The sequence below is a fragment of the Schistocerca serialis genome, chromosome 7, assembly GCF_023864345.2.
Source record: "Schistocerca serialis cubense isolate TAMUIC-IGC-003099 chromosome 7, iqSchSeri2.2, whole genome shotgun sequence".
Classification (NCBI taxonomy): Eukaryota; Metazoa; Arthropoda; class Insecta; order Orthoptera; family Acrididae; genus Schistocerca; species Schistocerca serialis.
Window position 1 is genome coordinate 180,021,141 of NC_064644.1, and position 17,834 is coordinate 180,038,974.

Here is a 17,834-nt window from a genome sequence, read left to right on the forward strand (position 1 = left end):
TTGCAGCTGTGGTTCATCACCCTGCAGCTACGGCAAAGTCAACAGCGTGCGCACACACACTTGCATGCGCACCTGCGCGTGCGCGCGCCCGCCCGCCCGCCCGCCCGAGCGTGCGCGCTCACACACACACACACACACACACACACTCTCTCTCTCTCTCTCTCTCTCTCTGTCTCTCTCTCTCTCTCTCTCTCTCTCTCTCTCTCTCTCTCTCTCTCTCTCGGCGACGCAGCCCAACCTCCACACTAGTCTAAATTCCTATCAGAACCTAGTAGCAGCAGGATTTGTGAGCTGTATAAACACCAAGTTAATTAGTTTCAAAAAGGTTTTTGGTGTTAGTGTTCGTGTTGTGGGGTATACTGCAAATAGTTTTGCAACAAGAGTTTGTGGATGTACCACAGCACCAGAGCTTGCCTTGTTACAATATTAAGTTGAAGTTAATTTGTGTTACTACAGACAGTGTACACCTGTGGTGATGAGGAGACTGGATGCAGATGTACTAATATGGTTCAGAACATTTATTGCACAATTGGATAATGGCATAAAGGAGTTAACTGCTAATGTAGAGAATACTAAAACCAAATTAAAATATGAAATAAAAACATGACACTCGAGCAAATAAATACCAAACTTGATCATCATATCAATAAGTCATGGAAGGGAAAACAAGAAATCCAAAGTGACATATTGTGGTTACAGAGCTTCCCACCTTAACAGAGGAGCTAAGTTCTGAAATACTGAAACAATGAAACTTAGTTTGCAATGAAAGATGTGGACAAGAAATTTAAGTAATTAAAAAGTTAACCAATCAGAAATCTAACACAATACATGATTAAATCTCAGGCATTGAAGTAAGCTTAAGAGTGTTGGCACAAAACAAAGATTCAGATGTGGCCATAATTTCAGGCTCTGTACTTCCTAGGTTGAAGGGGCATATCGTTGGCTTAGTTGATAACATATGAGAAAGGATTGCATTGTCTGTAGGTACACTTCTAATGCAGAAACAGATAGAACAGGATGCAAGCAACGGAAAATTTGGGATAAATTAACTGAGACTAAGGAGAAATTAAATAAAAAGCTTTAGTGGACTGTCAGCCGAGCTGATGAAGGAGTTGCATTTGGGAAATGGAAATACTTTAACCAAATAATTCCCTAAATTTCATCCGCCTGGGGAAGTTCATCCCAAATTTGAGTATTACTAAATCTTAACCCAAGCGATGGGATGATACAACAAATTCCCATTAAGTTATTTAGAAAGCTGCTCACTGGAATGGGGAACTGCTCTTGTTGAAGGATTTGTCCTGGCTCGATTATCAGCACAAGTTTACGAAGAAGTACTGGTCTCCTAGTACTCATGGAAAAATTGGCACTCGAGCTTCTTGACCCACAGCATTATAATAGTAGTTGTGGAGTAGACTTAAGAGTAATTTAGACTCTTAATCCTGGATGAGGGTATAGTAATTTGTCTACAAGCATAATAGAGAATCACTAATGCAGTCTCTCTCTTCTGTTACCAGATGCAACACTTCAGAAACTTCCAGTTTAGCAAAAGTTTCGAATAGCATTTATTTGTGTGTGATTTCATTATCTTATTCTTTTATGTATGAGATGATATATCTGTATTGTTTGTTTATTTTATTTAATGTGAGAAATGGTATTCAGGAAAGTTTAAGCTTCATTACTGAGAGTTGTGTCAGGCAGGATTTTTGTCCAGTGTCAGCTGATGTACTGAACAAATTAAAAAGGATAGCGGGAGAAGTTACTGTAGCATCTGAAAATTTTATGATCACTGTCAAGAAGGAAATATCCATCAAATGGGAATATGAAAGATACATATGTATGTTGGAGAATGGTATTTTATAGCTGTGTAAGACAGGGTTTATCCATGAACTTATAACCCCACTGATCAATTATAATATAAACATGATCAAAATATAGGTGCCCTCCTCAGATAAATTCACATTCAGTATAGATTTAGTGAACTGATGCTCACTAGGCATCAAGATGTCTGTCATATTTGTTCAAATGGCTCTGAGCACTATGTGACTTAACTTCTGAGGTCATCAGTCGCCTAGAACTTAGAACTAATTAAACCTAACTAACCTAAGGACATCACCCATGCCCGAGGCAGGATTCGAACCTGCGACCGTAGCGGTCGCTCGGCTCCAGACTGTAGCGCCCAGAACCGCACGGCCACTCCGGCCGGCCTCTGTCATATTTCTTCAGTTTCATATTTCTCTTACTTCTTTCCCTATCTTTTTAGAACTGCAATTCATTGTAATTGTACTATACTACATGACTGACAGTGTTGCATTAGCATGTGCCAAACAATAGAAATTATCAGACATTAGCCAGCAAACAGAGTGAAGAACCTAGATGAGGTCCCACATCCCCCCACCCTACCCCCCCTTCCCCCTTTTTCCAAGTCGTGCTGGATAATCCATCACTTTTGACAGATGGAATCAGGAGGTATATATCGTTAGGTATTAAGTGTGAACATTACAGGTTAACATCCAGGTACAGTTGTTGGACCGTATTATAAGAGGGCATTCAGAGTTACAGTAGTGAGTGATTATGTGCAGAGGAGTAAAATAAATACAGCACACAAGACAGATTAAAGACAAGGTATGAATATGGACTATTGTCGGAGTAGGTTATCTTGATATGTATGTATAGGATAGGAAAGTACAATTGTAAATAATATTAACAGGATAGGTGGAAATAGAGGAACAGTATAATCTATATCTGATAGAAAAAGGAGGATACACAAGTAGGGAGACTATCTCTGTGGAAAATTAAAACACGGCATAAAGATAATTCAGGTAGTGAAGGGAGACGAAAATTTAATAGTCATGGGTGACTGGAATTCGGGAGTAGGAAAAGGGAGAGAAGGAAACATAGTAGGTCAATATGGATTGGGGTTAAGAAATGAAAGAGGAAGCCGTCTGGTGGAATTCTGCACAGAGCATAACTTAAATCACTTGGTTCAAGAGTCATAAAAGAAGGTTGTATACATGGAAGAATCCTAGAGATACTAGTAGATATCAGATAGATTATATAATGGTAAGACAGAGATTTAGGAACCAGGTTTTAAATTGTAAGACATTTCCAGGGGCAGATGTGGACCCTGACCACAATCTATTGGTTATGAACTGTAGATTAAAACTGAAGAAACTGCAAAAAGGTGGATATTTAAGGAGATGGGACCTGGATAAACCAACTAAACCAGAGGTTGTACAGAGTTTCAGGGAGAGCATAAGGGAACAATTGACAGGAATGGGGGAAAGAAATACAGTAGAAGAAGAATGGGTAGCTCTGAGGGATGAAGTAGTGAAGGCAGCAGAGGATCAAGTACGTAAAAAGACGAGGGCTAGTAGAAATCCTTGGGTAACAGAAGAAATATTGAATTTAACTGATGAAAGGAGAAAATATAAAAATGCAGTAAATGAAACAAACAAAAAGGAATACAAACTTCTCAAAAATGAGATCGACAGGAAGTGCAAAACGGCTAAGCAGGGATGGCTAGAGGACAAATGTAAGGATGTAGAGGCATATATCACTAGGGGCAAGATAGATACTGCCTACAGGAAAATTAAAGAGACCTTTAGAGAAAAGAGAGCCACTTGTATGAATACCAAGAGCTCAGATGGAAACCCAGTTTTAAGCAAAGAAGGGAAAGCAGAAAGGTGGAAGGAGTATATAGAGGGTCTATACCAGGGCGATGTACTTGAGGACAATATTATAGAAATGGAAGAGGATGTAGATGAAGATGAAATGGGAGATACGATACTGCATGAAGAGTTTGACAGAGCACTTAAAGACCTGAGTCGAAACAAGACCCCGGGAGTAGACAACATTCCATGAGAACTACTGACGGCCTTGGGAGAGCCAGTCCTGACAAAACTCTACCATCTGGTGAGCAAGATGTATGAGACAGGCGAAATACCCTCAGACTTCAAGAAGAATATAATAATTCCAATCCCAAAGAAAGTAGGTGTTGACAGATGCGAAAATTACCGAACTATCAGTTTAATAAGTCACAGCTGCAAACTACTAACGCGAATTCTTTACAGACGAATGGAAAAACTGGTAAAAGCCAACCTCGGGGAAGATCAGTTTGGATTCCGTAGAAATGTTGGAACATGTGAGGCAATACTGACCTTATGACTTATCTTAGAAGAAAGATTAAGGAAAGGCAAACCTACGTTTCTAGCATTTGTAGACTTAGAGAAAGCTTTTGACAATGTTGACTGGAATACTCTCTTTCAAATTTTAAAGGTGGCAGGGGTAAAATACAGGGAGCGAAAGGCTATTTACAATTTGTACAGAAACCAGATGGCAGTTCTAAGAGTCGAGGGGCACGAAAGGGATGCAGTGGTTGAGAAGGGAGTGAGACAGGGTTGTAGCCTCTCCCCGATGTTATTCAATCTGTATATTGAGCAAGCAGTAAGGGAAACAAAAGAAAAGTTCAGAGTAGGCATTAAAATCCATGGAGAGGCAATAAAAACTTTGAGGTTCGCCGATGACATTGTAATTCTGTCAGAGACAGCAAAGAACTTGGAAGAGCAGTTGAACGGAATGGACAGTGTCTTGAAAGGAGGATATAAGACGAACATCAACAAAAGCAAACGAGGATAATGGAATGTAGTCAAATTAAGTCTGGTGATGCTGAGGGAATTAGATTAGGAAACGAGACACTTAAAGTAGCAAATGAGTTTTGCTATTTGGGGAGCAAAATAACATGATGGTCGAAGTAGAGAGGATATAAAATGTAGACTGGCAATGGCAGGGAATGCGTTTCTGAAGAAGAGAAATTTGTTAACATCGAGTATAGATTTAAGTGTCAGGAAGTCATCTCTGAAAGTATTTGTATGGAGTGTAGCCATGTATGGAAGTGAAACACGGGCGATAACTAGTTTGGACAAGAAGAGAATAGAAGCTTTCGAAATGTGGTGCTACAAAAGAATGCTGAAGATTAGATGGGTAGGTCACATAACTAATGAGGTGGTATTGAATAGAATTGGGAGAAGAGGAGTTTGTGGCACAGCTTGACTAGAAGAAGGGATCAGGGGAACACAAATTTAGCATTGGAGGGCAGTGTGGAGGGTAAAAATCGTAGAGGGAGACCAAGAGATGAATACACTAAGCAGATTCAGAAGGATGTAGGCTGCAGTAGGTACTGGGAGATGAATAAGCTTGCACAGCATAGAATAGCATGGAGAGCTGCATCAAACCAGTCTCAGGACTGAAGACCACAACAACAACATAAAGATAATCTTTCTGCAGAAAGATGTGTATCTTGATGGTTGGTACATAGGTTGGTACCATTTTGAGGTAGATGAATTTACTCGAGTCTGTTAATCTGTTCCATATGCTAATTTAAAGATGACACAAGAAAGAGGCAAGTGGCAGAGCTTTGTATGCTATTCTTCAGGGTTGGAAAGATGGGTGATTGATAACAGAATGCCTGACAACAAAGGGTTGTAAATTGTTCAAAACAGTGATTCTTCTTTTGGTTTGGTGGCAGTTCTAGAAAAGCCAAAAATCTCTGACTAGGAAAGTGGTTTCATAACAAGAAATGATGCATTCTCTGTAACAATTACACTGGGCAATATCCCAGTTTACCTTTCCAAGTCAAGAATTTGATATATTTCTCTCAGAGGAATCTCTGTAAGTGATAAGGTTAGGTTTATACTTATTTTCTGTGGGAGGTTTGTGTGATTAAGTCCATGGAACTGGTTTAATTTAAATGAGGAGTTTACGAAGGAAAAGGTGACTACTGTGTCCTGTTGCTACTCCCTCAACTTGTAATCAATGGAAATGTGTTAGAACCACTTTTTGAGGCCTGGTGAGGAGAAGCCATTGGAGCTTGTTCTGCCGAACTGGCAAACATCTTCAGTTTCCAACCCTTAGGTGAAGAACCTCCTAGGGTGGGATCCCTTGGATGGGGAGGAGGAATGGTTATCAGTCTTTGGTATCTATCTTCTTTCTTTCTTACTTTCTAACATCCTTAGTCTCTCTTTTCCTTTCTTTCTTCTCCTCCTAAAGTACCTTGGCTATCCTCCCTCTTTATCAATCCTTCTTGTATCTGTTATTATAACCCGTATTCACACTCTTGCCAAAAGTGTAGCACACATCCAGTGTTTTACAAAAGGGTATGAGCTGGGCTATACAAGCCTGAATTCTGGAAGAAATGTATCTGATTAGATGAAATTTGGATGATTAGACTAAATGGCTACTTGATTGTAGATCCTAGAAATGAATACTTCATGTGAAAAAAAACGAAGAAATATTTTAAAATGGTTCAATGATCCATATTGCTTACCTGAGGTTCCATATCAATAACAAAAGAACATCTGCCTAATCAAAGTGTTAAGAAACTTAAAGTGCAGTTAAGGCAAATACGTGCCTATGATTAACAGTTTATAATTCACTGAGATGCATTCCACATGTAATAAATGTGGATTAATACTTTTAGTTAAGAAGGTTTAATTTGGTTTCAAACTTTGAATGTTTATTGTTTGTTGGTGTTTCGCAGTAGTGACATCATCATTCGCATTAGAGGAGGAATCTGTAGTCTAACATATCAGTTTGGTGAATTGACGTATTCCAGAAGCATTTACCGAAACTACAAATGATGATCACCACTATAAAAAGTTTATTTTGGTAATGAATTAGTATAACCTACGTTTTGGTATGTTTTATTTAAGTACATGCATTATGGAATGGATGCAACATATCTGCAAGCTGTAACGACAATAGATCCCTTACCACATTCGTGGCACCTGCTGGTTGAGTGGTTTATTCGATGTCGTCGGGGTCCTGTCTTGGAGATATGCTGTGAGCCATGGAGGCAGGGCACCTGTAGCAATGCCTATGACGTACAAGGGACAAGAGAAAACTTGTTATCTAATTACTCAACCATAATCAGTTAAATAAGACACTCCATTTTTTGATGCAATCCTTATCAATGTATTTGTGATGTTCCAAATAATGGAGTAATTTCGAAATGTGTGGTCACTGTAAAGGAGAGTACAATATATGATATGTTGTTTGTGAGAAGTATTGTATTTATTTCAAGAACTGGATATTGTATTCTAACTTCCTGCAGTAATTGTAGCACTTCGAGAAACAAAGTTTGATCAGAAGATATTGGCAAGTGTGCAGCAGTAACAAGGTGAGCTGGACTGAATAATAGGTAGCCATAGCTCCCAATCAGACTCTAAATTGCCACTCAATTTCACCGTAAAGAAGCAGAGGAGCTTCACGTGTGATAAAGATCTCCAATGGGACACTTGCTGTATCCTATCACCAGTACACATCCGGACACATTTATGTTACACATTCATTCTCCCTGACTGTTCTTTTGTTTGATTTGGCAACACACATACTGCAGATGACACCTTAAATAAAATTAAGTAATTGAACACTGAATGTGGTTATTCGTTAATGCTTTCTATAGATTTGTGAACAGGAGGGGAATCCATATGAAAACAGAAGAGCACTAAAATTTCATGTGATTTACAACAAAATATTTTATAAATATACCAAAAAAAATTTAAACCTTTCCCAAATACTGCACTCATATAATATAATAGTTCCCTTTGGAAACCTTGGTAAAATTAGCCAATTAATCTGGAAGGCAATACAATAACAGCTCCACAACTTTTTGCTTAAGAAACAAAACCCAGTTTTAGAATGTAAATTCTGTATTTATCATTTCAAATAACTGCAATATGTAATCTTCATGTATGTCACTTCTGTTAAGCTAACCAAAAATTCTATCCTTCGAAACAAAACTGTCAGTTAAATTTCTTTCCCTCCTCCTCCCCCCTCCCCCTTCATTTCTTTAGAACTCACTTTCACAATAATCTACAATGTACTGAAAACTGGAAGTCTATACCATACAAGCAGCAGTAGTTATTTGAAAACAAACATGCATTTCAGAAACATTTCAATACTTTGTGAATCGTGAATTACTGTTGCCTATTACTTGTATGTACAACACATTGAATATAAGAAGCACATTCTACAGTCATGAGAAGCACTGACAATGAACCACAGGCACATAATGGAAAACACTGTCATTGACAGTTTATATTCACAGGCTGTTACTTTGCATTTCCAATTTTAATTTAATAAAATGTAACAATTTGATTTTATACCAAGATGATGATGATGATGATGATGATGCACTCTTCATCTGAAGATGGGTTGATGCATCTCTCTGTGCTACTCTATCCTGTGCAAGCCTCTCCATCTCCAAATAACTACTGTACCCCACATCCATTTGATCCTGATTACCATACCTATCTTTTGGTCTCCCTCATCACCACACTTCCCTACAACACTAAACTGACAATTCCTTGATTTCTCAGAATGTGTTCTATAAACAAATCCCTTCTTTTAGTTAAGTTATGCCACAAATTCCTTCTCTCCAGAAGTCTATACAGTGCCTCCTCACTAGTTATTTGATCTACCAGTCTAATCTTCAGCATTCCTCCATAGCACCACATTTCAAAAGCTTCTCTTCTATTCATAGCTGAACAGCTTACTGTGCACACTTCACTTCTGTAAAACACTACACTCCAGACAAATTCATCAGAAAGGACTGCCTAACACTTAAATTTATATTCCATGTTAACAATTGCTCTACTTCAGCCATCATTTTACTTTACTGCCCAAATAGCAAAACTCATCTACTCCTTTTAATGTCTAATTTTCTAATATAATTCCCTCAGCACCACCCACCTGATTTAATTTGACTACTTTCCATTTCCCTTGTTTCGCTTGCGTTGATGTTCATCTTATACTCTCCTTTCAAGAATGTCAGTTCCCTTCAATTGCACTTCCAAGTCCTTCACTGTCTCTGAAAGAATTACAATGCCATCGAGAAACCTGAAAGATTTTATTTCTGCTCCCTGAACTTTTAATTCCTTCTCCCAATTTGTTTCCTTGGCTTTCTTTACTGCTTGTTCAATGTAGAGACTGAATAATATCATGGATAGTCTACAGCCTTGTTTCATTCTCGTCTCCAACATTGCTTCCCTTTAATGTCTTCCACACATATACTACAATCTGGTTTCTGTATAAGTTGTACATCACCTCACGCTTCCTGTACTTTACCTCTGCCGCCTTCATAATTTCAGTGCATCACGTATTTTAGTCAACATTGTCAAGAAGTTTCTCTAAGTCTACAAAAGCTATCAATGTAAGTATTCATTTCTTTAACCTATCTTCTAAGTAAAGTTATAGGATCAGTATTGCCTTCCATGTTTCAACACTTCTCTGGAACCCAAACTGATCTTCCCCAAGGTCGGCTTCTACCAGTTCTCCCATTATTCTGTAAATAATCTGCATCAGTATTTTGCAACCATGACAATATTATACTGATATTTTGGTAATATTCACCCATATCAGCATTTGGTTTCTTCGGAAATGGAATTATTACATTCTTTAAGTCTGAGGGTAATCCCCCCTCTTGTATCTTGCACACAAGGTTGAACAGTTTTGTCATGCTGGCTCTTCCAAGGATATCAGCACTTCTGAAGGGATGCTGTTTACTCCAGGGGGCCTTGTTTCACTTTAAGTTTTTCAGTGCTCTGTCAAATTCTTCTCAAAGTTTTGTATCTTCTATCTCATCTTCACCTTTTCCCTTTCTATAATACTGCCTTCAAGCTATTTCCTTTGTGTAGCCCCTCTGTACACTCCTTCCATCTTTCACCTTTCCCTTCTTTACTTAGTTATGGTTTTCCATATGGACTCTCAATATTCATATAGTTGTTTCTCTTTTCTCCAAAGGCCTTTTTAATTTTCACATAGGCAGTATCTATCTTTCGCTAATCATATATGCTTCCATATCCTTACTTTTGTCCTATAGTCATTCCTGTTTAGCCATTTTTCACTTCCTGTCAATATCATTTTTACGACATTTGTAGTCTCTTTTGCCTGCTTTGTTTGCTGCATTTTTTCCTCCTTTCATCAATTAAATTCAACACCTCCTGTGACATCCAAGAATTTCTACTAAACATTGTATTTTTATCTATTTGATCCTCTGCTGCCTTCATCTCAAAGCTACTCATTTGCCTTGTCCATATTTCTTTCCCCTGCTGCAATCATTGCCTAATGTTTCCCTTTAAACTCTCCACAATCTGACTCTTTCAACTTGTGCAGATCCCATCTCCTTCATTTACAATCTTTTTGCAAATTCTTCAGTTTTAATCTACAGTACATAAACAATAAATTATGGTGTGAGTCCCAATCTGTCCCTGGAAATGTCTTTCATTTAAATCTGGTTCTGAAACCTCTGTCTTACTGTTATATAATCTATCTGTAAACTTCCTGTGTCTCCAGATCACTTCCATGTATACAACATTCTTTCATGATTCTTAAACCAAGACAATCAATACACCCTTATACTAGCTTATAAAAGCTGTTAATATAAGAATTCTCAAAGAAAACTAACGCGTGTTCACATTTTCAATATAATGATACAATGTGCTAGAACATTCTTCTAATTTTTCAAGACTGTCTCAGAAATGACACTGACATTGACGATGATGATGATGATGATGATGATACTAACTGGAATATGTTAACATGCTAACAAAAGCCTTCTATACCAAAAGATGATGATCTATCTAAATACTGTGCCTTTCTTTCAAACAAATTGATGGTATTTACCATGCATCCAGGACTACAGCAACTTTGTTGATAAATTGGTTTTACAGAATCAGATATGTTTCTTGGCCTATAATATCAACCACCTGACTATTTATTAAATTCTTTGGAAGTGAGTGAGAGCAACCCTTACCAACCATACCACATTGTTTAATCTAAATTCTTGAATTCATAAAGTTAATTGGCTTAAATTACACTGGTCATATTGCATGTGACAATAACATGAAATACTGATGCAGGATGGGAAACTGTTTAGCTTGAAGATGATGGGTACAAAACTTATCAAAACATTGCCACAAGACGACACCACCACTTGGCTGATCACTCGAGAAGATTTTGTCACTGTTTGGGAAGGGTCACTTATCAATGGTCTTCCTTATCCTACATAAAAATAACTTGTTTACTATTACCTCATTTAAAATATCACCTCATTTAGCAGAGTACACTAGCCTTCATATGATTACAGTTCTTCAATAGCACTGCTATAATGTAAGGTATAAGGGTAATATGTCCACTGAAAGGTGCTCTGGCAACATGGTGACTAGTGACAATGGTAAAGATGCGAGATATACTGCGGAGGTGGCCATAGGTCACGGAGGAGGGGAAGCGGGGGGGGGGGGGGGGGGGGGCGCACTTTGCAATTATCTCATGAGGTGTCACTCTCCTGTAGCATAGAAGATATCAATAAAGGGTATGATTCCCTTTATAGAAGTACAGGTCATAAAATTGTTCATCACACTGTGGATCAGACCATTCAGCATTGGTTCCACATGTAATTCTACACTCTGCACCCCACTGTGGGTTGTGAGTGTAATGTATCACCTTGGTGAAGTGATGTGATACATAAGCTTTTTTTGAGCCAATGAATGATGATTGCCATTGTAAAAAGTTAATTTTTGTAATGAATTAGTTAATATACTGTTTGGGTATATGTTTTACTTACGTGCATCTACACTTTGATCAAAAGTATCTGGACACCCCAAAAACATATGTTTTTCATATTAGGTGCATTGTGCTGCCACATACTACCAGGTACTCCGTATCAGCGACCTCAGTAGTCATTAGACATCGTGAGAGGGCAGAGTGGGACACCCTGCAGAACTCACAGACTTCAAACGTGATCAGATGATTGGGTGTCACTTGTGTCGTACATCTGTATGCGAGATTTCCACACTCCTAAACAACCCTATGTCCACTGTTTCCGATGTGACAGTGAAGTGGAAATGTGAAGGGACACGTACAGCACAAAACCGTACAGGCCGACCTCGTCTGTTGACTGACAGAGACAGTCGACAGTTGAAGAGGGTCATAATGTGTAATAGGCAGACATCTATCCAGACCATCACACAAGAATTCCAAACTGCATCAGGATCCATTGCAAGTACTATGACAGTTAGGCAGGAGGTGACAAAACTTTGATTTCATGTTCAAGCGGCTGCTCATTAGCCACACATCACACCGGTAAATGCCAAACGATGCCTCGATTGGTGTAAGGAGTGTAAACATTGGATGACTGAACAGTTGAAAAACTTGTGGAGTGATGAATCATGGTACACAATGTGGCAATCTGATGGCAGGCTGTGGGTATGGCGAATGTCACCTGAGCGTGTGTAGCGCCAACAGTAAAATTTGGAGGTGGGGGGTGTTACGGTGTGGTTGTGTTTTTCATGGAGAGGGGGGGGGAGGGGGGCGCCTTGCACCCCTTGTTGTTTTGTGTGGCACTATCACAGCACAGCAGAGCAGTTAGTCCACGAACCCACGCAAATTGTAAATGGTTGCGAAAACACAGTTGACCTCTTAGCCACAAACAATCCAGAGCTGATAGAGAGCATCATGACTGATACAGGGATTAGTAATCACAAGGTCGTTGTAGCTAGGCTCAATACCGTTTCTTCCAAATCCACCAGAAACAAACGCAAAATAATTTTATTTAAAAAAGCGGATAAAGTGTCACTAGAAGCCTTCCTAAGAGACAATCTCCATTCCTTCCGATCTGACTATGCAAATGTAGACGAGATGTGGCTCAAATTCAAAGATATAGTAGCAACAGCAATTGAGAGATTAATACCTAAAAAATTGGTAAGAGATGGAACTGATCCCCCATGGTACACAAAACAGGTCCGAACGCTGTTGCAGAGGCAACGGAAAAAGCATGCGAAGTTCAGAAGAACGCGAAATCCCGAAGATTGGCTAAAATTTACAGACACGCGAAATTTGGCACGGACTTCAATGCGAGATGCCTTTAATAGGTTCCACAACGAAACATTGTCTCGAAATTTGGTAGAAAATCCGAAGAAATTCTGGTCGTATGTAAAGTACACAAGCGGCAAGACGCAGTCAATACCTTCACTGCACAGGGCCGATGGTACTGTTACCGACGACTGTGCCGCTAAAGCGGAGTTATTGAACGCAGTTTTCCGAAATTCCTTCACCAGGGAAGACGAATGGAATATTCCAGAATTTGAAACACGAACTGCTTCTAGCATGAGTTTCTTAGAAGTAGATACCATAGGGGTTGCGAAGCAACTGAAATCGCTTGATACGGGCAAGTCTTCAGGTCCATATTGTATACTGTTTAGTTTCCTTTCAGATTACGCTGATACAATAGCTCCCTACTTAACAATCATATACAACGGCTCGCTAACCGATAGATCTGTACATACAGATTGGAAAATTGCGCAGGTCGCACCAGTGTTTAAGAAGGGTAGTAGGAGTAATCCATCTAACTACAGACCTATACAATTGACGTCGGTTTTCAGAAGGGTTTTGGAGCATACACTGTATTCAAACATTATGAATCACCTCGAAGGGAACGATCTATTGATATGTAATCAGCATGGTTTCAGAAAGCATCGTTCTCGTGAAACGCAGCTAGCTCTTTATTCGCACGAAGTAATGGCCGCTATCGACAGGGGATCTCAAGTTGATTCCGTATTTCTAGATTTCCGGAAAGCTTTTGACACCGTTCCTCACAAGCGACTTCTAATCAAGCTGCGGGCCTATGGGGTATCGTCTCAGTTGTGCGACTGGATTCGTGATTTCCTGTCAGGAAGGTCGCAGTTCGTAGTAATAGACGGCAAATCATCGAGTAAAACTGAAGTGATATCAGTTGTTCCCCAGGGAAGCGTCCTGGGACCTCTGCTCTTCCTGATCTATATAATGACCTGGGTGACAATCTGAGCAGTTCTCTTAGGTTGTTCACAGATGATACTGTAATTTACCGTCTAGTAAGGTCATCCGAAGACCAGTATCAGTTGCGAAGCGATTTAGAAAAGATTGCTGTATGGTGTGGCAGGTGGCAGTTGACGGTAAATAACAAAAAGTGTGAGGTGATCCACATGAGTTCCAAAAGAAATCCGTTAGAATTTGATTACTCGATAAATAGTACAATTCTCAAGGCTGTCAATTCAACTAAATACCTGGGTGTTAAAATTACAAACAACTTCAGTTAGAAAGACCACATAGATAATATTGTGGGGAAGGCGAGCCAAAGGTTGCGTTTCATTGGCAGGACACTTAGAAGATGCAACAAGTCCACTAAAGAGACAGCTTACACTACACTCGTTCGTCCTCTGTTAGAATATTGCTGCGTGGTGTGGGATCCTTACCAGGTGGGACTGACAGAGGACATCGAAAGGGTGCAAAAAAGGGCAGCTCGTTTCGTATTATCACGTAATAGGGGAGAGAGTGTGGCAGATATGATACGCGAGTTGGGATGGAGGTAATTAAAGCAAAGACGTTTTTCGTGGCGGCGAGATCTATTTACGAAATTTCAGTCGCCAACTTTCTCTTCCGAATGCGAAAATATTTTATTGAGCCCAATCTACATAGGTGGGAATGATCATCAAAATAAAATAAGAGAAATCAGAGCTCGAACAGAAAGGTTTAGGTGTTCGTTTTTCCCGCGCGCTGTTCGGGAGTGGAATGGTAGAGAGATAGTATGATTGTGGTTCAATGAACCCTCTGCCAAGCACTTAAATGTGAACTGCAGAGTAGTCATGTAGATGTAGATGTAGATGTATTGATGATTTAAGCACCTTCTGGCTTCCCACTGTTGAAGAGCAATTCGGGGATGGCGACTGCATCTTTCAACACGATTGAGCACCTGTTGATAACGCACGGCCAGTGGCAGAGTGGTTGCACAACAAAAACATCCCTGTAATGGACTGGTCTGCACAGAGGCCTAACATGAATCCTACAGAACACTTTTGGGATGTTTTGGAACGCTGACTTTGTGCCAGGACTCACCAACTGACAACGATACCTCTCTTCAGCACCCCGTGAAGAATGGGTAGCCACTCCCCAAGAAACCTTCCAGCACCTCACTGAATGTATGCCTGCAAGAGTGGAAGCTGTCATCAAGACTAAGGGTGGGCCAACACCATATTGAATTCCAGTATTACCAATGGAGGGCACCACAAACTTATAAGTCATTTTCAGCCAGGTGTCCAGATATTTTTGATCACATAGTGTATCATGAAATGAATGGATACAATGTAACTGCAAGCCAGGAGAATGATAAACATTGTACCACATCCAGTGCCTGCTGGTCAAGTGGTTTATTCTATGTTGTTGATTCTTGCCTTGAAGATACACTGCACACCATACAGGGAGAGTGGCCATGACGATGCCTATGATGTCACAGGGACAAAAGAAAACTGGATATACATGGACTCCATTGGAATATTAAATAAGACAGACTGTTTTTGGTCTTTGTCCTTGTCAATATAACTGTGATGTTCCAAATGATGAATCACTCTTGTATCACATAATTAATGTAAACAAGAGTACAGTATCAACACATTGATTGTCAGAAGCGTCGTATTTATTCTGAGAACTGGACGCTGGATTTATACTCTTAACTTCCAGCAGTAATTATGGTACTGCAAGAAATAAAGTTCAATCACAACGGCTTGGCAAGTGTGCTGAAATAATAAGGTGAGCAAGATTGAATAGTAGGAAGTCTTAGCTCCCGATCAGACTTTACTTCCCCACCCAGTATCACGGTGAAGAACAACCAGAAAACTGCAGTTGTGAGTCAGAGATACTTCCTATTGTACCACATATGGCCCCTGTGAGGTTGACTTGGCATTCTTTCATGAGGCAGAGCTATTCATAATCCAAACTATCAGTTCATCTCTTGTGTTTACTTTTTTCTTTTTAAATGTCACCTTTCAACCATACCACAGGTAAAAATCTGCAGGGGTAAGGTCTGGAGACTTTAGTGCCAAAGAAATATGACCATTTCCTCCCGAAATCTATCTAAGAAGGAATTTTATGTTAAATTATATAGCATCTGGTGACTAAAATGAGCAGGGGCCCCATCATGCTGCAAGAACATACCGATCATCGTAGCCAAAGGAACTATTTCCAGCAGTGCTGGAAGCTTGTTTTCAGGAAAATCTGGGTAATGGGGACCTAATAAGACGATGCATTAACACAATAGTCCGAATCAACTGATTGTCTTATCACATCACAGAACATGCTTACAAAGAAGCATTCCCGAAAATGTGTCTCCATAAAGGCATGTGAGTTTTCATCAGATCACTGATGTCAGTTACAAGTGAAGTGGCTTCACCAGTAAATGGTATTAAAGGGATCAGCAGTAATGATGTTTCTTGGACACCAAGATCCGACGACCTGACCCCCTTTCACACTTTGTTAGTGGTAATGGTCAAATGGCCAAGTCTACAAAAAAATTAACACAAAAGACACACTGATCAACCATATTATGAAGATTGCTGGCCTCAAAAGAATGCAATGAAGAGCTTCATGTGGTGTTGTCAACAGAATTTGAAACTACACTGAAGTCTGAGGTGGAATTCATGAAAATTAACGTTGAATTTCATCATTTGCCTTTGCTTAACATTTTGTATCAGCACTTGTTGGGGTTACATTTTAACAGCTGTATCTTTGTAAACAATAAAAAATGGGTAAACATTTTATTCAAATTAGACTACACTGTCACCTAAAATATTTGCTTTTCCTCCTTAAACTTCCTTTTTACACACACACACACACACACACACACACACACACACGTGATGAAGTAATTCTGGTGCTGGGCTGTAGCACACACAATCAACCTTGCCCATAATGCAGTATTTCCTCTCTTCTGGCATTTTTCCACACCAATAGAACAACACTGCAAAAAATATCCAAGTATTTGTCTCACTTTGGTCTTTTTTTGCATACTAAAATGTCAACTTTAACTTACTTTGAAGATTCTCTTCGTTATCTTCACGACAGCATCTTGAGCACCGAATATATCACTCTGTCTTGCATTTGCTCCACCATAATGCTTCATATTCAACACTGCCTAGCAATAAAACACAAAACTGCTTAATTATCTCTGTGTAAAATGACAAATGAAATAATTTTAAGTTTTCAAACATAAATTTAGAACTTTATTTAATTTGCTACTTTCTTTTTATATTTGTAAGGGGGGAGGGGGGGGGGGAGAGAGAGAGAGAGAGAGAGAGAGAGAGAGAGAGAGAGAGAGAGAGAGAGAGAGACAAAAAAACTTTTATAGCAGTAGATATGCAGAAACAGAAACACGTGACACAAACACTAGTTTTCCGAACCAGAGGTTCCTTCTTCAGCTACTACACCTATGTCAACATCAATACTCTGCAAGTGACAAGTAGGTGTGTGACAGAGGGTATTTCTAGTTCCACTGACTTACCCCCCCCCCCCCCCCCCCTCTCTCACCCCCCTTCCCCGTTCCACATGGGAAGAACAGTTCGCCCATTTAGGATCAGACAGGCGTAACTATATTTTTGCCACTTTTGAGTTGTTGGTACCTCAAGGTACGTGAAATCAAGACCTACGTTACGATGAAACAAACGTAACTCTATCTAATGTGGTTTACGTTTTAGTCATCAACGTATCTACATTTTACAAAAAATAGTAAGAATCAGACAGACAGAAGAGCTGATATGTTTTTAGACCACTGGATGCAGTGTTAATTTGTGAAACGAACAGTTCTTACATTTCTCTGATCATAACATAACTGTTAGAAGTTGCTTTTCCCACTACTTTTCTTTAGAAGCATTGTCACCATCGCTCTGTGACAACAATGAAATACTACTTCCTGGCAAGGAAGATAAATATTGTTTCAGTTGTGAATGGGTTTACTACCAAGTAGGAGCGCT

The 17,834-nt window shown here is 39.5% G+C and overlaps 1 protein-coding gene across 2 annotated transcripts in view; it reads right to left on the bottom strand.

Moving 5' to 3' along the window:
• Positions 1 to 17,834, bottom strand: part of LOC126412110 (vacuolar protein sorting-associated protein 45) — a 146,093-nt gene that overhangs the window by 17,764 nt on the left and 110,495 nt on the right. For both annotated transcript variants that reach the window (XR_007575231.1, XM_050081540.1), the window contains exon 10: positions 16,898 to 16,999. Coding sequence is in view for 1 of the 2 variants with exons in the window: in XM_050081540.1 (XP_049937497.1) it covers positions 16,898 to 16,999 (102 nt within the window). In the remaining variant the exon portion in view is untranslated. The remainder of the gene's footprint in view (positions 1 to 16,897; positions 17,000 to 17,834) is intronic.